The 22,621-nt window shown below is 45.2% G+C and overlaps 1 protein-coding gene across 3 annotated transcripts in view; it reads left to right on the top strand.

Moving 5' to 3' along the window:
* Window positions 1-22,621, top strand: part of ATXN10 (ataxin 10) — a 142,526-nt gene that overhangs the window by 30,299 nt on the left and 89,606 nt on the right. For all 3 annotated transcript variants that reach the window (XM_055562833.1, XM_055562857.1, XM_055562920.1), the window contains exons 3-6: window positions 1,495-1,577; window positions 10,912-11,008; window positions 13,618-13,776; window positions 16,365-16,445. In XM_055562833.1, coding sequence (XP_055418808.1) covers window positions 1,495-1,577; window positions 10,912-11,008; window positions 13,618-13,776; window positions 16,365-16,445 — 420 coding nt within the window. The remainder of the gene's footprint in view (window positions 1-1,494; window positions 1,578-10,911; window positions 11,009-13,617; window positions 13,777-16,364; window positions 16,446-22,621) is intronic.

Genomic DNA, 22,621 nt, shown 5'->3' with positions numbered 1-22,621 from the left:
TCTGTTCCTGATTTCTGCTGAGATGACTGAGGGGGATGCGGAACATGCTTGATCTCCTTAAAGAGCTCTCTGGGTGACGGAACACTCACCTTTGAGTTCTTCCAAGTCATTAGCAAAAGGTTGTCCAGCCACACCCTCAGCTTTCTCTCCAGAGCACACTTTCCTAACAGTGAACGTTCTAGTTTTCAGCGTCTTTTGCTATCTGGATGGACCAGTTCAGTTCAGTCACTCAGTCGTGTCCGACTCTTTGCGACCCCATGAATCGCAGCACGCCTGGCCTCCCTGTCCATCACCAACTCCCGGAGTTCACCCAAACTCACGTCCATCGGGTCGGTGATGCCATCCAGCCATCTCATCCTCTGTCATCCCCTTCTCCTCCTGCCCGCAATCCCTCCCAGCATCAGAGTCTTTTCCAATAAGTCAACTCTTCGCATGAGGTGGCCAAAGTACTGGAGTTTCAGCTAAGCATCATTGCTTCCAAAGAACACCCAGGGCTGATCTCCTTCAGAATGGACTGGTTGGATCTCCTTGCAGTCCAAGGGACTCTCAAGAGTCTTCTCCAACACCACAGTTCAAAAGCATCAATTCTGGGTGGACCAAGAGTTTCCCAAATTATACCTGGCTCCCTCTTAGTCTGCTTTATCTCTCCTTGCATTTTCACCATGTGCAGCAAGAGGGAATCAGGCCACACCGTCAGTATGTTGCTTGGAAATCAGCTCAGCTAAATACCAGTTCCATCTTTTGCTAAGCTTCTGCCACGGCAGGAAAAGGACTGCCTTTCTTCCAGTTTCCATGCCCATGTCCTTCACTTCCTTCTGGGGTCTCGAACCCGCGGTGCCTTCAGTGTCCACGTTTCTACCAGTGATTTGTTCAGTGCGTCTTGGCTTTTCGTGTCATGCGTCTCAAAAGTCTTCCAGCCTCTGCTTGTCACCAAAGTCCAAAACCACTTCCGTGTATTTTTTATCTGTTACAGCAGCACCCCGTTTCTTTCACCCCAGTCAGTGTCTTGTTGCTGCTGTGACAAATGGCTATAGCTTAGTGGTTTAGCACAGCGTAGATCTGTTATCTCACAGTTGTGGGGCTCAGAAGTCTACAGTGGGTCAGCATGGCTGAGTCCCTTCTGGAGGCTCTAGAAGAGAGTCTTTTCCTGGACTTTTTGAGCTTCTAGAGGCTCCTGCATTTCTTGGCTCATGACCACCTTCTCTGACTCTTATAAGACCTGTGTGATATACTGGGGCCACCTGGTTAATCTGGGATAGTCTTTTTGTCTCAAGGTCCTTAATTTACTCAAGGCTGCAAAAGTCGCCTTTGCCACGTAAAGTGACACATGGACAGGTTTAGGGGATTAAGATGTGGGCCCCTGGGAGGGCCAAAAATCTGCCCACCGCGGGAACTGTTAGCCAGTGGGCTTTGCGTTCTTGGGATCATCATTCAAAGTGCAGGTTAAAGAACAGGAATGTGTCTGACTTTGTCTTTTTTGAACACCTTATGCAGGAACTTGGGTACAATTGGCGTTGCTGTTGACTTGATTCTTCTTTTTCGTGAACTACGAGTGGAACAGGACTCCCTGTTGACAGGTAACTGACAGTGTGAATTGTGGATTATTTATATCTTTGACAAGGATTTAAATACCACTGCTTTGAGTATTATATCATTCATTAGAGCAAATGTTCTGTATATTGTGAAACAGAAACTTCATTAGTGATATTAAAGAGTGATCACAAAGGAGAGTTGTAGTAACTTCCTTTCCTCCGTTGTAGGCTGTGTCCTTCCCTCCGACAGTCATTCGGAGTCTTTGCCTTGGTGCACTTCTGCATGTGACTACCTGTGGAGACAGGGCCTTTACACAGAGGATTAAGATGAAGTGTGGTCTCAGGGGTGGGCCCTAATCTGGCGAGACTGGGGTCCTTACAGGAAGGGGACATTAAGACACAGACAGGCGCAGGGGACTGAGCTCGTGAGAACACAGAAGATGACCATCTGCAAACCGAGGAGAGAGGACTCAGGAAACCAGGCCTGCCAACTGGAAGAAAACAAATTCTTGTTCAAGCCCCTCAGTCCATGGTGCTTTGTGAAGGCAGCCCTAGCAGAGGGAGTGTCTTTTAACACATGTGGTGTGTCAAGCCCTCTCCTAGGTGTTGGGTGTGATCTGAACAGTGACCATAGCATACAGACATGTCTGTCTTCAGGGTGCTTACGTTCCAGCGAGGGCAGCCTTGCATTACATATATTAAATAAGTCAGATATATAGCATGACAGAGAAGGAAGTTAGCTCTGATTGTTTAATAGCTGCTGATGCGGGATTAAGAGGAAACCATGCTCCTTAATACGAAGACAGGAACTCCTTCCAGGCTTTGGGATGTTTTTGGTTCTTGGGCTACTTGCGTCAGCACAACTCCTTTGGACAGGGGTTGTTATCATAACATTATATTTTAAAAAACAGAATTTTAACAGATGATCTCTTTACCCAAAGAATTGAAATACTTGTTGGTAAACCTGTCATTTAATAAGAACGTTTCAAATGTATTAAATATCCAGTTTATAAAATGTACTAGATTGGAGGTGAAGAAAATTCTTTTTTAGTAATAATTCAATGAGTCATTATTTTTAAATGAGAAATCTCCAGCTGTATTTAAAATACGATTTGATTTATATGTTAATTTATACACAGTTCTTAATGCCTATGCTTACATAAAGTGAAGCATACTTCTGTGTATGTTAGTGGGACGCTGCTGTGGGAAGCTAGAGAGAGGATTTGAGTTGATCATTTTTCTTCACAGGCCTGGAAACCGAGGCCCACGGGAGACAGGCTAAGTGAGCTGCTGGAGGTGCTGCCTGGCTTGGCGTAATTCTCATCCTCCTGTGATGTCTTAGTATTTTCATTTAAGACGCATTTGTTAAGATTCCCGCATCATTCTGTTTGATTTAGAATTCTTCCTCTGGGATGTTGTAATTATTTACTTATTTGCTTTTGATTTTATTTATGTTTTTTAAAGTTTTTTGGGGAGTGGCCCACACCTCATGGCATGTGGGATCTTAGTTCCCTGACCAGGGGTCAGACTGGCAGCCCCTGCATTGGAAGCTTGGGGTCTTGCCTTAACCCCTGGGCCACCAGGAAAGGCCCTGTAATTATTTTTTGAACTAATTAAATCATGCAAGAATTTGCACACAAAGTGTTTGCTCTAAGTTTTTTGAAACAGCAGTAATTTCTTGAGTATTCTCAATTTGGTAGGGTATAGGATTAGGTTGTAACGTGTTTTAAAATGTTATGTATTTAAAAGTATTTTCGTAGCTCCATTTTATGATAAAGCAAAAGCCTCAGAGCTCAAATTAGAGGATTAAAGATCAGCAATAAAATACAGATTTCACTCCCTTGCCTGGAAAGGCAGTTATTTTTGAAGTCTGACTGTGGTGTGGTAATTCAGACAGGGAGTTCAGAATGTACTACGTTTTGTAATTGCTGTGAAGTACGATGTGGTGGGTAGTATGTCCCTGACAGAGCTGAGGAACTCGGGTGGGCAGGAGTAGGCTTCTCTCATAATGATGGATTCCTAAATAAGACGCCCAGAGGAAGCTGCACAAACGCTGTGATTAAATAACTATTAGCGAGGAGCCAGCCTCCTCCACGGTGCTAGGATCCCGTCCCCACTCGCCCACTCAGAGGTCAGCTCTCCTCCCAGCGCTTTCTGCCCTCCGCTCTACCGTCTGTCCGTGTGTAATAGGATGTGCTCTCCTGTTCTCCATCTGTCCCCTTAACCCTGTGTCCCCCTCGATCACTGCCCCTTTTCTCGGTCCCTCAGTGGCTGCGGAAGATTGGTTACTTGGTGTTTACAGTATGGGATAAAAGATTATTCTGTTCCTTCTTCTCAGGATCAGTTTTCTGTTCCCTGAAGCAAATAGATGATCTAACAGAAAAATCTGAGGAGCCAGTTTCCAAAACTGTTAATGAACTAGTTTGTCATTGATGAATAAGTTAGTCGTTTGGTTGGTGGCTTGGCTGTTCATTGATATTTACCAGTCAGAGAGAGTTGATCTTTATAGACCTGTTTTACGTAAGATGCATTGAGAGTTGTTCGCAGTGCAGTTGGTTGCAGTTGTATCAGTTAATGAATGCATTTCTTGCTGCTGGGACATTGACGTAATGCACCACTTGAAAGTGAACAGCTGGGTAGCATTTGGTGCATTGACAGCGTTGTACAGCCACCGCCTCTGTCTGACTGAGAGGTTCTCATCACCCCAGAGACAAAGCCCGTGTCCCCTGAGAGCTTGCTTCCCACTCCCCACTGCTGGCCACCACCATGCTGCGTTTCGTCGCTCTGGGTTTGCCAAGTCTGGATTTTTCATATAAATGGAATCATAGAATTATGTGACCTTTCTTGTCTGGCTTTTTTCACTTAGCATAATGTTTTTTGAGGTTCATCCACATTGAGCGTGTGTCAGTGCTTCGTTTATTTTTATGACTGAGTGATATTCCGTTGGATGCACAGACCACATTTTTGTCCATCTGTTCACTCATCGTTTCCATGGTTTGACTCTTGGGCCACTCTGGCTATTTAGAATAGTGCTGCCACGAACATGCGTGTACGTGTGTTTATCTGAGTGCCTGTTTTTTTCAGTTCTTTTGAGTATATACCTAGGAGTGGAATTGGTACATCAATTTTGTATTTAATTTTTTAAGAAACTGCCAAACTTTTCCTTCTATATTTTCACCAGCAGGGTTCCAGTTTTCTCCACATCCTTGCTGACATTTGTTTTCCTTTCTCTGGATTATAGTCATCCTTGTGGGTGTGAAGTGGTATCTCATTGTGGTTCTGATTTGCGTTTCCCTAATGACTAACAGTGTTGGACATCTTCTCATGTGCTTTTTGGTTATTTATAAATCTTTGGGGAACTGTCTGTTCGATCTTTGCCCAGGTTTTAATTGGGCTGTTAGATCTCGTTGTCAGGTTGTGAGAGCTATTTGTTTATTGTGGATACTAGGGGTTACGTGGAATCTGTAGACCCACTTGGGGAGAATTGCCATCTTAACGATAGTGTTCTGGCCCATGAGTGTGGGACATCTCTCGCATTTGTTTAGGTCTCCTTTAGTTTTTCAGTTGTGTCAATTTCAAGTAGATAACTTGTGTTGATTAATGGAGTTGGAAGGATATTACTGAGGCAGGGAGGAGAATGGAAGTGATGTTTCTCATGCCTTCTTGAAAGAGGCAGCCAGTGATGTTAATGAATCTTATTTGGATTCAAGAATGAAACTTTGGTGCCACGATGAAACTTAAACACATTTCATAATGCATAAGTTCAAACCTAATAAAATCTTTTTTTAAAAAGTGTTCTAGCTCCTAATGCAGCGCCTGTACTCTCTTTTGATTCTTTTTCTGTGAGAACCTTATTCTTCATAGATTTTTAGCTGGATATTGGTGCCAGAGTTTTGTTACCGCTCTTGAGGTAAGAACTATAATTACGTTGTCAAAATAATATTTAGAGTATTATTTTCAGAGAATAATTGCAGTGGTGTGACGAATATCTTATGCTCATCAAATTTTATGTAAACATAGGCATGACTTATTTTAATTGAGTTATTGGTGTTGTTTTTGGCCTTTGTTCTTCCCTAATCTATAAAAATAATGTTGGGCTTTTTGAGGGGCTTTGTAACATTTGCAATATTTACATAAAGATCAGTTGATAAGCTGTTTGGTAAAAGTAAACTGTCATTTGTACTTGCCTTGAGTTTTCTTTTCTTGTTTCTAGGATGTCTTTAAACCTTTTCCTTCCCAGAATTGTGTTCTGATTCAGAGAGCTAATTTTTAGTTGCCTGATGAGTTGTTGGGTTCATTGGCTTTCAGACTAACTTATATTGTTGGCTCTTCTTGTGTGTGTTAAAATTTTACAAGGATTTCAGTGTTAATATTTTGAAATATTCAGAAGAAATATTAATGTCATTTTTAACTATGACAAGATTAAAATGATTTTTTTTATTAACATTTTATAAAATTTTATTATAGAGTAATTTTTTAAATAAATAAATAAAATTTTACAAGGCCTTAATATGCATCTCTGGAGTTATCATCAAAACAATTTTTCATCTGATTCCAAAGAGGATTAGGCAAAAAAAAAAAAATCAGAGAAACAGGACTTACTCCCTAGCTCATCCCTCTGTCCAGTAATTTCTCCTTATTTAATTTCTATAAGAATTTATCTTTTTGTCCAAATCTGACACATAATGTATGCCAGCACCCTTTTTCCCTCCCATGGCCGGTCATTAGTCAGTCAGGCACTCTTCTTGGCAGACTTATAGAGTAATTTTTAAAAGCTCAAAAAAATGAGAAGAAAAATAACCGTCGTCGTCTGTGCAGGCTGCGTTAGACGCTGCTTTTCAGTCATCTCAGTGTCTGTGAGTAGGGTGTGAACGTGTGCTTGCCGTCTTGCGTCCTGCTTTATTTTAGATTAAATGTTAACTTAATTCAGTTTTGAGGGTCTTGCTTCAGCATTTTGTTTGCATAGTTTTTTTTTATCTCAGTGTTTTGCTTTTTGGCCACAGTTTCGCAACTCTGCTTTGAGCGGCCAAAGTCGCGTTACTCTGAATAAGTGACAAGCACGGACTGCTCACACGCCTCAGCCTTCTCCATCTTCACAGCTGCTCTGCCTCTGAGGTGCTGGAGCAGCAGCGATGGGCTTTGAAGGGAGGCCTGGGTTTCGGGAGCCTGCGGACAGAGCCCCGCATGCCCAGCAGAGCAGAGGTCTAGGAGGGTAGAAGCCTGCAAGTCCTCTGCCCTTGAAAATGTCCCCTGGTTGCTGCCTGGTGGGATTTCCTTTAAGGGAGCAGGGCCTTGGTTTCATCCCAGCTTCTCCTGTGGCTCCTTTCCGATGAGCTGGTCCCCGTCCCTGGGAAGAGCTGCAGCTTGTTCTCACCCGTCCTGTGCCACTTGCGGGCTTGGTGGCCCGGGCTGGTGACCCGCTCTTCCGAACTCTGGTGACTGTGCACAGGGGGATGCTGTCTCCCCCGAGGCTATGGAGGTGTTGTGGGGTTCAGTGGGATGATGCAGACAGAACGCGGGCGTCCGCTCTTAGGAAGCAGCGCGTGCCTGTTGGCACTGTCGTCTCTGGCCTCCCGCCTCGGCTCTCGAGGCTGTGTTCATGCCTGTGCTCCTTCCTCAGGAGCGTCCCGCTCTGTTTTCACTCGGGCTCTCGACCCTCCACTCTTCCTGTATGTATGGGCCGCCCTGGCCCCAAGGGAACCACTTCAAGAACAGCAAACAGGAGGCTGTGGGCGTGGGTGCCGGGCGGGCGGAGCTGGGGCCCGTGAGGCACTGGCCTGCGGTCTCAGGTGTGAGCTGAGGCGGGGCTGGGGCAGGGGTGGGCGGCCAGGCGTCCACAGCAGTGTCTGTGACTGCAGACTACACACCGGGCTCAGGTGCCCGTGGGAAGTGGCCTGCTGTCTGTCCTCCTGGGTGTGCGGTCCGGGGCGGCAGCCATTGTGGACCAGGGCCCTGGCTTGTTGCTGACCTGGGCCATGTGCTTGACCACTGTGCCTCTGTGTCTTCACCCGTAAAATGGAGATGACGATCCCTGCCACATGGTGGAAGTTATAATAAATAAGAGTCTATGTAAATAAAGCACTTAGCACGGTGCGAGTGGCATCAGTGATTGTCCAGTGTCGGGCGTTGCTCTGGTTCCGAGGCCGTCGTCACGCAGCTTTGAGCTTAGCCATCTGTGCCGTTTGGGGTTGCTGGGGTAAGCGGTGTCCACAGACTCGCGTCTCCTCCGTGTTCTGTGAGGTTCAGCCAGCGGAGGATCTCGTGGGTGAGTGGAGGCAGCAGGAAGGAGAGCAACGGCTCCCCACTCGTGTCTTCCTTGAACGGCCCCCTTTCCAGCTCCCTTCCTCCAGGAGCCTTTTGGTTTTCCCTCTGAGACACCTGTCAGCCAGCCTGGCCCTTGCTGAGGCCCCGCGCTCAGGGAGGTCTGGGCCCCCTCTGCGGAGCCCCCAGGCTCCTGGGTGCTCAGAGCCTCACCCCTTCCCTTGGGTCTCCAGTGTTAAGGGTGGTGAGTGGTAGTTTCCTGTACCTTAACCTCCGTGTTACCTCAGTGTTGCCTTTTTAGTTTAACTAATGGCCACATATTAAATTTTCTTTGTTAAAGGATAGTTTGGCTTCTTTGTCTGATGACACGGTCCTGGCGGGCTGAGCTGTGTGTGTTTTCCAAGGCTGTGCCTGACAACACCTTTTCTTGCTCCCCTTTCCCTTCCTCCCTGCTGCCCGGGCCCTTCTCGCCATCTCTGCACCAGCTGGGGTGCAACCAGGAGACGGAAGCCACATTGCAATTTGACTAGGGAAAATTTAAAAGAAAGAATTACTAACTATAACAAAGGCTTGAAATAACAGGGGATTGACTACTAAGAAGTAAGGAGAATGCCAAAGAATACAGGAATTGCACACAGGAGGAGGGGCCAGGGCTCCAGGGCTGAGATGAGTGTCTCAGGAAGGGGCTCCCCGCTCCCCGCTGAGGTCTGAGATCCAGGCCTCCTTGTGGAGGGCGCAGTGGTGCTGAAGTCGCTGAGGGCTGATGTTGGTGGAACCTGCTGGACACCCACCCTCTGGGGTACAGGGGGACGTCGTCCACAGGCTGCTTCCAGGACGTGGAACTGGCTTCAAAGTGTCTCGAGGAAGCTCCTGCTGCTGGACACTGCTGGTTGTCCCGCTGTGTGGGAGCGCGTCTCTGGAGAAGCTGTTCCTGCAGGAGGTGAGCCCAGAGAAGCAGGAGAAGCTGGGCCAGAGGATGTCCCCAGAACCAGAGGGGAACTCGCCCTTCCCCACAGGGCGGGCTGGGCCAGCTGATGGAGGAGGCGTCTGAAGACCTGCCTTTATGTCTGCAGAGCAGGCTGAGAAGCTTAAGAGGCAGCAGTTGGTAGCTGGTTCTCAGGCAAAAATAATTGAAATGTGCTTTGTTCACGGGTGTAAAGGACTTCAGAGAGCCTTTAGTTCCCAGTGCATTGCGTTCTCATGAACGCTTTGTTATTTTCTAACTGAAATTTTTGCCAGCCTGGTGTGTGTGTAGTACAATCTTGTGGTTTTCCCATGGGCTTGAGTGCTTTTTCTTATATAGGTATGTGTATGTAGACACACGAACTTCCGGGTGGCTCAGCGGTAAAGAATCTGCCTGCCAAGCAGGAGATGCGGATTTGATGATCCCCTGGAGAAGGAAATGCAGCCCACTCCAATATTCTTGCCTGGACAATCACATGGACAGAGGAGCCTGGCGGGCTGCAGTCCGTGGGCTTGTAAAGAGTTGGACACGACTGAGCGCCTGAACAGCAATAACATGTATACACATATATGTTCTGTGGATTTGGACAGATGTGTAGCACATGTGTCCATCATTGTAACATCATACAGAGAAGTTTCACTGCCCTAAAGATCCTCTGTGCTCTGCCTGTTCACACCCGCTCCCAGCCCCTAACCCTGGTGGCCACTTGTCTGCTCACTGTCTCCATAGTTCTGCCTTCTCCAGAATGTTGTAGACTTGGACTCAGGCAGTATGTAGCCTTTTCAGATTGACTTTTCATTTGGTGTTTAATGTTCCTTTTCATAGCTTGGTTGCTCATTTCTTTCTAGTGCCGAATAATACTGCATCGTCTGGATGGGCCTCAGTTTATTTATCCATTCGCCTACTGAAGGGACATCTTGGCTGCTTCCAGGTGTCGGCAGTTAGGAGTAAAGTTGCTGTAAACATTCATGTGCAGGGTTTTGTATGGGCATAAATTTTCATTTCCTTTGGGTAAATTCCATGGAGTGGGACTGCCGAGTTGTGTGCTGAGAGTTTGTTTGGGTTTGTAAGCAGCCACCAGACTGTGATGAAGTGACTGCGTGAGCCTCGTCCCACCCGCTGTGAGCCAGGGTTCCTCTGCGCCACGTCCTCGCCTGCGCTTGACAGCATGCTGGGTTTTGTCCAGAATTCTGCAGTTTTATTTGCTGAAATAGTATAAATATGTCAACTAGGTTGTTATTAAATCTTACTCAAATCTTCTAAATATGCTGATCGTTTTGTCTGCTTGTTTTATAATTTACTGGGAAAAATATATTGTTATTGCTGAATTTAACTGAATTTTTCTCTTTGCTTTATACTTTTGTCCATTTTTCTTTTATATATATTTGAGACCATATTATTAGGTGATTCCAATTTAAAATTATGCCTTTCTGATAAATTCTGAAATGACTTTTTAAAAAACCTTCCAATAATGCTTTTTGCCCTAAAGTTCGCTATGTCTGATTAAGTGGTGTGTGACCACCTTTATAGGCCGGTGTTGTCTTGTGTATCTTTTCACCGTTCTTTGACCATCAGTGCTTCTGTAGCTTTGTATTTACATGTATGTTTTAAATCCAGTCTAAGGGTAACTGTTTCAACTGGAACACATATTCCAGTGATATTTAATGTGACTACAGGTAAATTTGTGCCCACAGTTACAGTCTTTTTTAAAAGTTAGTTAATTTTGTATGAGAAGACTGTTTTGATGAGGGCTTTCCTGGCGGCTCAGCGGTAAAGAAGCCACCTGCCAATGAAGGAGACTCGGATTTGATCCCTGGGTCAGGAAGATCCCCTGGAGAAGGAAGTGGCAACCCACTCCGGTGTTCTTGCCTGGGAAATCCCATGGGCAGGGGAGCCTGGCGGGCTGCAGTCTGTGGGGTCGCAGAGTCAGGCACGACTTAGGGACTGAACGGCAGCAGCACGCGTTGTTTTGGTGAGGCATTTTCATACTAGCGTCATGCCCAAAGTTTCCCTCTGGTGAGAGGCCTGCACAGTTGAGAGAAGCGAGCAGAAACTTCTTGTTGGATACTATGAGGAATATTTCTTTTCAGGATATGTTTTAGTGAGTTCAGATTCTCTTCATTACAAATCTGTTTTGCTCTTGTCAACCCTCAGCATTTCGCTGTGGCCTGCAGTTTCTCGGCAACATCGCCTCCCGGAATGAAGACTCCCAGTCTGTTGTCTGGATGCATGCATTCCCAGAGCTCTTCTTGTGAGTATATTGATAAGAATTTTTCTGACTTCTGAGAAGGTTGTAGTTATATCACTCCACTTAGGTGAAGTTCCAAAACAGGAAGAGCTAACCTTGGTAATAGAACTCAGGGCAGTAGTTGCTCTTGGCGGGCAGTGGCGGGTTTGGTAACTGCTGGGAGAAGGCGTGAGGGCGTCCCCTGGGTTGAGTGTTCAGTATCTTGGTCTGGGTGGTGGTCATATAGGTGTGTGCATATCTAGTAATTTATTGGGCTGTACACTTAAGATTTGTGCTCTTCATTGTGGGTCAGTTTTTAACTTTATGTGAATAAAAGTTTTGGTTATGTAAATACTGTTAAGGACACTTTTTAGTAAGGAAAAAATTTTAAAGAAAAAATTATAAAGCATTGAAGTATGGGTGATGAATTAATCACGTATTTATTAACTGAGCATTTCTTATGTGCTCAGCACAGTGCTATGCGTTTTGGTAGATATGGACAAGTGTAAGATGTTGGGAAATCACTGTGTTTGTTTCAGTTGGTTCATGGTATTGTTTCTGGTGATTTACTACTTTGCATTGATCAGCTGTGTTAGTGCATAAGAAACGGAGCCTTGAGATGAAAGGTGGGCGGGTGATGGCCACGGGAAAGGCCTGTCCAGGAGCAGGAGGCCTGCCTCTGATCCGGGGTCCGCTCCCACCAGGGGGTGTCTTTGGTGGTGGCCGCAGTGTAAGCACAGAGCAGCTGGTGTTCATAGGCCCTGAGTTGGTGTTTACTGTGCATTTCCCATCCTGCATAAATCCCTGTGCTTCCCTGGTGGCTCAGTGGTAAAGAATCCGCCTGCAATGCAGGAGACACGGATTTGATCCCTGGGTGGGGAAGATCCCCTCGAGAAGGAGATGGCAACCCACTCCAGTATTCTTGCCTGGAGAGTCCCATGGACAGAGGGCAGGCTCCATAACTTAGTGACTAAACAACAGCAACAACGTACCTGCAGGGCAAGCGGTACTGTCCCCATTTGGACAAATGGTGGAGCTGATGCTAACCATTGGTAAATGGCGCAGCTGCAGCGGGAGCCCTGTGCTGCCCACGGGGTCCAAGCCTACCCTTTTTAAATACCAGCTGCCCAAACTCTGTGCTGTGATTGTGTAGGTTTTCTGGACTCATCTGTACAGAGTTAGGATGAGGTAAATTTCATGTTCTCTCTGTCTTACTGCGTTGGTAACTGGTTCTCAAACTCCTGTCACTAGAGTTGAAGGCAAAAAATCTTTATGGTTAGTAATAATTGAGCTTAGGTTGGAAGGAAGAGTTGGTGGAATTCAAGCTATAGAAATAAACACCGCTCACTTTTGAGAATTTGTTCTTTAAAACTGTCTGAGCACCTCATATCTGCCAAGTTCTGAATTAGCTGATTGGAGAAAGGGTAACTTAGGTATATCCTGCTGCTGCTGCTGCTAAGTCGCTTCAGTCATGTCCGACTCTGTGCGACCCCATAGACGGCAGCCCACCAGGCTCCCCCGTCCCTGGGATTCTCCAGGCAAGAACACTGGAGTGGGTTGCCATTTCCTTCTCCAGTGCATGAAAGTGAAAAGTGAAAGTGAAGTCGCTCAGTCGTGTCCGACTCTTAGCAACCCCAGGGACTGCAGCCCACCAGACTCCTCCATCCACGGGATTCTCCAGGCAAGAGTACTGGAGTGGGGTGCCATTGCCTTCTCCGTAGGTATATCGGCTACTCCCCAAAGCCCATCCTGGAAGCGTGTCACTGTGTAAGAAGGGATGTGACTCAGGGGAGGCCAGGTGTCATAGGAACACAGGAGAGGTCCTGAACAGGGCAGCCGGAGTTTACCTGGTGGTTTTACATTCGTTTCAGACCTGGTGCTCACAGAAGCCAAGGAGGTCTTGCTATCGTGTTCCATTTTTGTGTCAAAAAATACACTGAAAGAAGTTATGTGACTTCACTCTCTATGCGTTTGTGAGGCAGATACAACCAGGTTTGAACTCAGCTTTGGCAGGTATTGGCTTTGTGCCCTTGAGCAAGTAAAGTCAACACATTCTTCATCTGTGAAAAAGGGTAATACCTCCTCCAGAAGAGTAGTACGAGGTTTAAATGAAAAGAAGTCCTGCCATAGTGCATGACCGTAATAGAATTGACAGCTGTTAATGTAGTGACCTTTTAAGGTCACACAGCTGATAAATGGAGGAACCAGGAGTTATCCTGAGGCTTTTGACTCCCAGGTTCTCCATATATCATCTTTCCCTGGCACATTCTGTCCCTCAAACTGTTAAAGAAATGCCTATAGTCTTGGAAGTATCTTTTTTTGCCTCTTAATTTTTCTTTCTAATAAGAATGAGCGTTTCAATGCTCTATAAATGTAATCACTTTATTTTTTTCTTTAAGCAGATGTTACTTGCTTTTTGCTTCTGAGCCAACTGCAGCTTTCATATCAAATACTTTGTTTTGTGACTGATTTTATATTTGCTATTTTTGCCAGAAATAATGTTTCAAAGATGTGATTCTTTGTTAAATCCTTAGAAATGTCAATGTATACTGAATTTGTTAGTTGTATTATTGTCATTTATGAGTTGTCATATTTTATCATTGGGCTAACATCCTGATTTCTTTATTTGGAAGATCTTGCCTAAATCATCCAGACAGAAAAATTGTTGCCTACTCGTCAATGATTTTGTTCACATCCCTGAATTCTGAAAGAATGAAGGAGCTGGAAGAAAACCTCAATATTGCGATTGATGTTGTAGAAGCTCACCAAAAGCAGCCTGAGTCGGAATGGCCGTAAGTGTCCTGTTAGACATGCGACTGCTTAAGGACATGCTGGTGTCACTTTCCTGGTAAAGGTTCTGAGTAAAAGCTTGAATTACAACAATTGAACAAGAAGTTAGAGTTAAACATATGTTGAAAAAACAAGAAAAGCCTTAGGAATGGATCCATTTTTAGCCCTTTTTGTTTGTAAAGTAAATATGTCTTTCTCTAATGCCCTTTCTACTTGGACTTCTGCTTTGGATGGAGTGTATTTTTGATCCTCTACCAAGGTAATTTGTTCTGTTTTTCCATAAAGCTGGAGTATTAGTTACAGGCTGTAAAATGTCTTTGTGGCATTTTATGTTGCAGATTAGTGGGACCCCACCTTCCTCATAAAATATTACCACAAAATTTTTGCATTTACAGAAATAGTAATTCTGTAAAATAATTTAATCACAAATTTGAATTTTGTCACTTAGAATATGTTAACCACGATTGGATCTCTTCTGGTTATGAAGGTCTTTATCTTTGGTTCTTCCCTGGAGCAGGTATTGGGTCAGAAAGGCAGTGCGATGAAATCTGAGTGAAAGTTGAGAATTTACTTGTGACTGTGTGCAGTGCCCTGGAACAGAGGGTGATATCATATTTAGAAAAACAGGCCCAGCAGCTAACATGATAAAAACTTAACAGGTAATTGACAACTGTTTAAATGACCACTTTTGAGTTGTCAGAAAAAAACCTGCGTCCCACTGGCATTCCATCTCCATTGCTTTGTGTGTATAATATTATTTGCAGCCGGGATTATGACATTCAGTGTTATATACCATAAGGTAATGTAGCACAGAATTCCAGTTGTCTGTATGGATGTCCAGACAGAATACTTTTTTCTGCCTGTATTTGTATTGATAAATTATGAGTGACAGTTGTTATCCTTTAAATAGTTCTGCAGTGAAAATGGGGCTTCCCCGATGGCTCAGTGGTGAAAGAATCTGCCTGTGATTCAGGAGACATGGGGTTGATGCCTGGTTTGGAAAGATTCCCTGGAGGAGGAAATGGCACCTCACTCCAGTGTTGTTTCCTGGAGAATTCCATGGACAGAGGAGCCTGGTGGGCTACAGCCCATGGGGTCACAGAGTTGGACACGACTTAGTGACTTAACAACAGCAAGAGCACACTGCTCTTCTTTCCTTCATGTTGCCTTTTCAAGTCCTTTTTTGTCACCTCTAATTTAAATGCTTTTCCTTCCCTCTTCAACTAGGGATTCGCCGACTCTTGATTTTCCTGCACCATCCATCACCTCCCGCCCCACCGCCCCGCCCCCTGCCCCAGCCCTCTTGTTAGATGAGCTCTGCTGTTTCTGTGATGCGTGTCTGTGTGTTCCACTGAAGGCATTTTTCTCTGATTACCTATCTGTGCACGTGTCTTTCTTCACTGTTAGAGTTTGGAGTTGGGGCTGGGACCTAGCCCCTTACACACAGTATTTGGAACATTGCATTTTTGAATGAAAGTTCTTGAGGGAAGATGTTTTGAGCTCCAAGTAGTTGGTTTATGAATGACCTTCAGGATCACAGTTTTGTATACCTGGTTTGATAGGCTGAACTTCTATTGTCACACTTAGATGACCTACCAAAGTTGATGTGAAAATTGAGAATCTTGAATATTATTCATTATTGTTAGAAATATTTTGTATCAGTGTTGTTCAGTTATTTGAAAGGTTATAGGAGAAATAGAATATGTGTTTCAGTTTTGTTTTTATATGAAGTAATGCTATGTTATGGTAGTTAATATGTTTCATTTGACTATCATACTTAAAAGGTACACTTTTATTATGTTATTTACTAAGAAGCGATTAAACTGTGTTTGTCAGTATAGTTAATGCTTTACTGTCATGCTTAGTACTAACCTTGGCTAAGAGCAGTATATTCCTTAGTTTTTACGTCTTCAGATGCCCTCTGGTGAATACGGTTCAGAGTTAACAGTGCTCCCCAGCCTTTCTAGTTGTCACAGCAGTGCTTTGAAGAAGTGTGCTTATAATCTTTGCCTCAGGGCTTCCCCAGGTTGATCTCTGAGTCTCGATGCGTGCGTTGCTTGACAGTGAGGATGTTTTTGTGGTAACTGGAGAGCGCTTCAGGAGTAGACAGTCAAGCCAGTATTCGTGGCTGTTGGCGGCATGTGTTTCAGGAAAAAGTAGGACATGTCTATTTCTCTGATTAATCTTAACACTACAGTTTTGACTCAAAGAATTTAATGTGTTTTGTTATACCTGAGCTTGTAGCTAAATTTCATTTTATCATTTAAACTATAGTGAACTTTTTCCTTTCATAACTTAGATATTAGTAAAAAGTATGGTAGGCCCTTTGCTTGAATTGAATAAATTTGAATCACTGTGATACATTTTTTAGAAGTAAAATCGGAGAAAAATATTTTGAGGGTTTTTATTGTCTTTTCACTGCTAATGGAAAAATAGTATGTGACCCTCTTAAAACATTTGAAGATTAATTGAAGCTAATCAGAAATTCAACAGGAGTACTTTATGCGTAAACCATGCCTATAAAGTAGATAAGGCCTTGTTTGTTTTACTATGTTTCTAGTAACCTAACCCTTTCCTCCTTTTCTCTTAGGTTCTTGATTATTACAGACCATTTTCTGAAGAGCCCGGAATTGGTTAAAGCCATGTATGCCAAAATGAGCAATCAAGAAAGGTAACCCCAAAAACCAGTGTGGTTTTGAGAATTTAGCATTCCATATAGAGTATCCTGTACACATGACTGAAAAACTGTGTGGTTTCTTAGTTGGCACAAAATCTCTAAATACATGTTTCTGTGTCGGTAATGGTTTTAAATTGGTTGGTTAACATTACAGCTCAGCCACAACAGCAGCGATTTACCGAGCGTTGCAGAATCCAGGTTGGCGCCATTATTCAGTAAAGCCGTATCGAAAAACGTTGAGAACAAAATGTTAGGCTTGTCCTTCACGTTTATAAAAGTAATTCCAGCATCTGCGTATTAGAGCTCTGTAGATGGAATGTGCTCATTTGTTCACATCCCTGTTGTCAGGATTCGGGATCCACTTTGTAGATTTGCAGTTTTCCAGTGTGTGCTTTAGAATGAAAGAAAATCAATACGTGTCTTCGACCTTCACTGCCGTGTAGTGGGAGGGGCCGTGCCCGCGGAGCCCAGAGACCGTGACACCTTGGCCCTGCGCCCTGTTGTCTGGGTCACCTCGGCCAGGTCTTTCACCTCGCTTTCAGTTTCCTGGCCTGTAAAATCAGAGGAGCGAGTAAAATGATCTAGGACTCTGTCCATCCCCAAAGCGTATGTTTTTCCTAACCTGATTGGAAATGTTGCCTTAGGAAAATAAAACTTACTCAGAAATCACAGATCTAATGATCAAAAACCTTAAAAAATGTTAATCTTTTGATTATAGTCACAATTTTTATAATTGCCGTGGTTTTGAAATTCTTTCAGTGCATTTGGGTTCCAACAGTTAATCTTCATGCACTTCTTTGTAGTCCTGTTAAGTAGTGTTTTTTTGTTCTTTAATATCTTTAACAAAAAGGAAAAGTTCATGCTTTTAAAATACATTTAAATGCCGTATTTATAAATCCAGTACCCGCCCACCACATATGCATACTTTTCCTGCAGAAAAATAATTAAAATAAGTAATGTGACGAACAGTGCTATAAATTAGTACATTGCTCTGCAGTGAGGAACATCCGAAAACAAGAACACACAGTTTCATTGTATTTCAGTATCCAAGCTTGTTATTTACATGTTCCTATCAAATGATCTTTTGTTAACTGATCCATTTCCTAACCCAATGAAGATGATGGACCAAACATTTCCCATTTTTATTATAGAAACTGCAGCCCCTGCTTCGCAGCGTCGTACAGATTTCTTGCTCAGACGTCAGCTCCCCTGCCCCGTTATTTTTCTTACAAAGGAGAAGTACTTCTATTGCTCACACACTTGCTGGCTAGTATGCGACAGTAGCATTGGATTGTCAGTGTGAGGGCCAGGATTTGGTCCTTTTTATTCTGTGCTGTCCGTGTTTCCTGACCAGTGCTTGGCACATGATAGGTGCTAGACAAGTTTTTGAATGAAAGCTTGTGTGACTGATGGGATTTTCTCACTGGTGTATTTGTTACTGTAACATCACTCGCTGGATGGGAAACCTCAGTGCTCTCCCCCCACCGCCGCCTCCACTCCTGTTTCCCTTGGTCAGTAAGCCTGACCACCTAGACCATTTCAGTATGTGGCGAATTCACTCGTGTCACAGCTCTGGTTTACATACCACCTTTGACTAGACATCGGCTTTAGTGTATTTTAAAACTGTGATAAAATACACTTAATACAGAAGTTAATATTGTGACCTTTTAAAAATGTGCAGTTCGGTAGTTTAAGTGTAGTCACATTGCTGTGCAGCCAGTCTCCAGAACTGTTTCCTCTTGTACCATTGAAACTGGGAACTTCCTTGGGGGCCTGGTGTTCAAGAATCTGCCTTGCAGTGCTGGGGACGCAGGTTCGATCCCTGGTTGGGGAACCAAGATCTCTTGTGCCACAGGGCAACCTGAGAGCCTGCACGCTGCAAGGAAGAACCCGAGAACACAGCTGACACCTGATGCAGACAAAAATTAAACAAAAGAGAAGTCTAGCCATTAAGCAGCTGCCCATTTACCCCTCCCCCAGCCCCTGGAAACCACTGTGCTACTTTCTGTTGCTGTGAATTTGATTCCTCTAAGTATGGTTGACGCTTGAGCAACTCGAGGGTTTAGCAGTGCTGACCAGCAGTGCAGTGGGAAACCCGAGTGTAACTCACAACCGGCCTCTGCATCTGAGGGTCCTCCACATCCTCAGATTCAGCCGCCTGCAGATGGTGTCGTGTGGTGGTGCCTGTTTACTGAAAAATTCCATGTCCACGTGGGCCTTTGCAGGTACTGCCGGCGTTCCCTTCGCTCTCCTGAGTTGCTCGGGCAAACTTATTTGCATCCTCACCTGCACATCTATCATGATTATTTGCTTTTCTGCTGGAATATGTATTCTTCAAGGACAAAGATTGAATCTTGTGAGTTCTCTATTCTTAACACCTGCCAGAATCAGTACTAGAACTTTACTGGAATGAGAAATTCTACGGATACCAAATACTTACTGAAGCATCTCTTCAGGATGCCGACTCTGTTGATACTGTGGACCACAGATGACCCCATCCACCAGGAGGACGCGTTTTGCTGCCAGGGGCCTGGCGTGGCTCAGCCGGTTCGGGTGAAGCTCACTGCGGGAACTGCTGGGCCTGGCGGCTTGTCTTTGCTCAGTGACAGGAGGAGGGGTTGGGGGCAGGAGGAGGAGCGCTCAGAGCTCTGTGGAGAAGTGGAGGCTGCTGGGTTCCCTGGTGACTCGTTTTGGGCAATGATGGATGATTCTTCAGAGTGCCGTGCTGACAGGCCAACAGAACTGAAAAGACATGGTTTTCTCAGCGGGGGTGTTTGATGAAATTAACTTTGCCCCTTGCTTCTGGAGTGGTGCTCCACGCCGCCCTGTGAGAACTGAGAAGATAGGACACGTTCCGTGTCCTGGGGTTCAGAGGAGGGACTGCACTGGAGATTTCTGGGGCACTTGTGGCGTCTCAGCTGGGAACACACAACAGGGTCTATTGAGGAATGCCCAGGCTGTGACCCCAAGCTGCTGAGCTAGAGAATCCAGTCGGGCTGGGGGCTGTTAGATTAAAAACCAGGGGGGGCTCAGTCAGTGAAGCAGGCATGGTGTTCATTAAGACCCTGCTCGTGGTCCCTAGGGCCTGAGGGTGAACGGTGCCCCTCCCTGCCCCCAGCGTGGGTGTGTAAGCGGGAGGCGAAGTTTTCTTGTGCTGGTTCTACGGTTGTCATGGGGAGTTGACTCCCTCACCCTGGTAGTTTATTTGGGCTGATTACTGGGTGAAGATATTTTGGATACAGGGTTAAAATCAACTCACAGAGTGTGATTATGCAGAAATGAGTGCCTGTGTTTGTGCAACTTTCTCGTCCCCCTTCCCAGTGAACTGGAGTGATACTGAGTTAAACTAGCTGCTCCTAGACACCGGCTTGTGTAGCTACCACGTTTAAATCTGTGTTGTGTTGTTTTTCAGTTGCTTAGTTGTGTCTGACTCTTTGCGACCCCATGGACTACAGCACACCAGGCTTCCCTGTCCTGCACCATCTCCTAGATGGTGAAACTCGTGTCCATGAGTCAGTGATTCTGTTGAACCATCTCATTCTCTGCCACCCCCTTCTCCTTTTGCCTTCAGTCTTCCCCAGCATCAGGGTCTTTTTCCAGTGAGTCAGCTCTTCACATCACGTGACCAAAGTATCGGCGCTTCAGCAAAGCTGTCTGCAGAGTTATAATCTGTATAGCACAGGACAGAAGAGCGGAGGCCAGTTGTGCTGGTTATGTCGCTCTCTGCTTTGGATAAGTCACCTCTTGGAACCCTGTTTCCTCTGTAAAATGAGGGTAGTGACGGTAGGCACCCATGAAATCGTTGTGGTTACCAACTACAATCTGCATGAAGCTCTCAGTGCTGGCATGCAATCATCGCTCAGTGAAAGTGAGTTGGTGTTTCTGCGTGCATATTTCTATTACTACTGCTACTCTAGCGAGCTTGCCTTTTTCCTCCAGGTAGCGTCACTCGTGTGTATGGAGGCAGCATGCAACCATTGTCCTTTAATCCTCAGAGAGACCTTCTGAAATAGTTTTATTCTTGCCATTTTTTCACATCAGGTATCTGAGACTTTTAAGGTTAAGGTGTTTGCCCTGGGTTACAAAAGTGGCTGAGGTGGTATTTGAACTCAGTATGTCTGATGCCAGAGTCATTGCTCATTTTCCCTGTAATGCACTAGCTTCTCATGTATGTAATTTTTGACGGGATTAATGAGATTAATCCAGCAACAGCCTATATCTTGGTTAGCCTGTTGTCCAGGTTAATGAAAGTTTTGGCCTTTGTGGCATGCCATTCAATACATCATACAGGTGGAGTAGTTCAAATATAAATTGAGAATTTGTTGGAGATGTCAGTCTTTGAATTACGGATATTTTATTTTCAGAATTGTAAGATATCATTTCTTCCCCAGAATGCTTGTAAGACTCCCTCTCTCGTTTTTTCCCCTTATCCTTTGCCCCGTCACTCCAGTCCTCTCATAACCTACCCGTTTTAGGACAGTGCAAGCACGAGCTCTTGAGACTGTAGACTGCCTCAATTGAAGCATAACTTTAAAGTATGAACCTTGCTGTAGATTTTTTCCGTAAAATCGTTCCCATATGCATTGCTATCGGTTTTTTTTTTATGAAGCAGGGGACTCCTCATTTTGAGGACAGAGTATGTAACTATCAGAAGTGAATTAGAAGTAGACAGCTCATGATAGCCAGCGATCAAGGGATGAGTTGCGGGTTGTGTCTGAGGGCCCCGAGGCAGCTCCCGTGCTGATTTCCGGGTTGCAGGAAGTGAGACTGAGGTGTTGTGATGGCTGTGGACAGCCGGTCTCTGGCCTCTGGCTGGGTCTTTCTGGTTTTGCAGCCTCCACTACTGGGTGAATGGATCTCTTAGACCACTCGCGCTCCGTCATGTTTTCAAGGAAGTGTTTAGTGTGGTTCCCCCGCAACTGCAAGAAACAAGACATTCCCCATTGTCCCATTTCCCCTGACTCGGCAGTACTTCCCAACACACACGCGTTTTCTGGCACAGAGATGGGGCTGGCAAATGCAGTGCACAATCAAAATAAATGCCTCTGAAAAAAAATTTCCTACTCAAGTTGTGGTCCTGTGTGTAATTCCTTTATTTTATGAGAAAGACGCGATTTTTTTTTCTTTTTGTTTGTCTGTTTGTTTTTGTTTTTCTTGGCTGCACCGCGTGGCTTGTGGGATCTTAGTTCCCCAATCGGGGTTTGTACCCAGACTCTCGGCAGTGAAAGCGGGGAGTCCTAACCATGGACCGCCAGAAAATCCCTAAGAAGGATGATTTGGATGGTGGCCAGAAGCAGACGGAGTTAGAGAGTTCGGTGGGAACTCCAGGTGGGAGGACCCCATCTTCCAGAGTAAAGTTTTTAGACCCACTCCCCGACAGTGGGAGCCCTTAAAAGTTTTTATTGCTAGATGACTTAATATAAGGAGGATCATTGAATGAAGTATAATTTATTCCCAGGTACTTCTCAAGCTTGGTGTGTATCTTTATATTTTAAAGATTCACCCCTGATTTGTTTCGTTCAAAATCTTAGCTCTTCCTATCTCTTCCTTCCTGTCTCTTAGCTCTCCCATCTCAGGATCACCTAATAGAATGGAGAGGCGCCTCTCCTGAGCAGAGGAGACGCCCGGGAGCACCGCTGCCTCGGCCTGCTGTGTGAGGCAGCCAGCAGGTCTGCATTCACCTGCCGGCAGCCCCCCCTCAGCGGGGCTCCTGGGACCCCAGGGCCTTCCTGCGGTTCCTGGGTCACCTCGATTACCACCGCCCTGTGGCCTGCCTCTGTCCTGACCCCACCCAGCTCTTCAGGATCTGCTTCTCCCTCCTTCAGCATCTGCGTGGTGTTGGTCCTTGCCTCCAGTTAGGACCTGTCTGTCTGTTCCTCATTCCTCTTCACCTTGTTCTGGGTGATCGTCCCCTGGGTGCTCAATTCCCTAAAGCTAGGGATCATGCCTTCTTAGACTGGTAATACCTGCCACGTTATCCCAACTTACAGGGAATGTCTTTCGGGCAGACCTTCAAGTTCCTCTTGAATCACACGTCCTGTGTGGCCTCTTCTCTGGCCTCTCGGAGGTCGTCCTGCTCAGGGAAGGTGGGAGGCCTGGCTTTGTGGGCGGAGCACCCTGTTGTCTTTAAGGATTGTATGTGAATTAGAGAAAACAGATGTATCTGAACG

This window comes from Bubalus kerabau, chromosome 1 (genome assembly GCF_029407905.1).
Source record: "Bubalus kerabau isolate K-KA32 ecotype Philippines breed swamp buffalo chromosome 1, PCC_UOA_SB_1v2, whole genome shotgun sequence".
Lineage (NCBI taxonomy): Eukaryota > Metazoa > Chordata > Mammalia > Artiodactyla > Bovidae > Bubalus > Bubalus kerabau.
The sequence above is the reverse complement of the archived record's forward strand: the minus strand, read 5'-3'. Positions and strand labels throughout refer to the sequence as shown.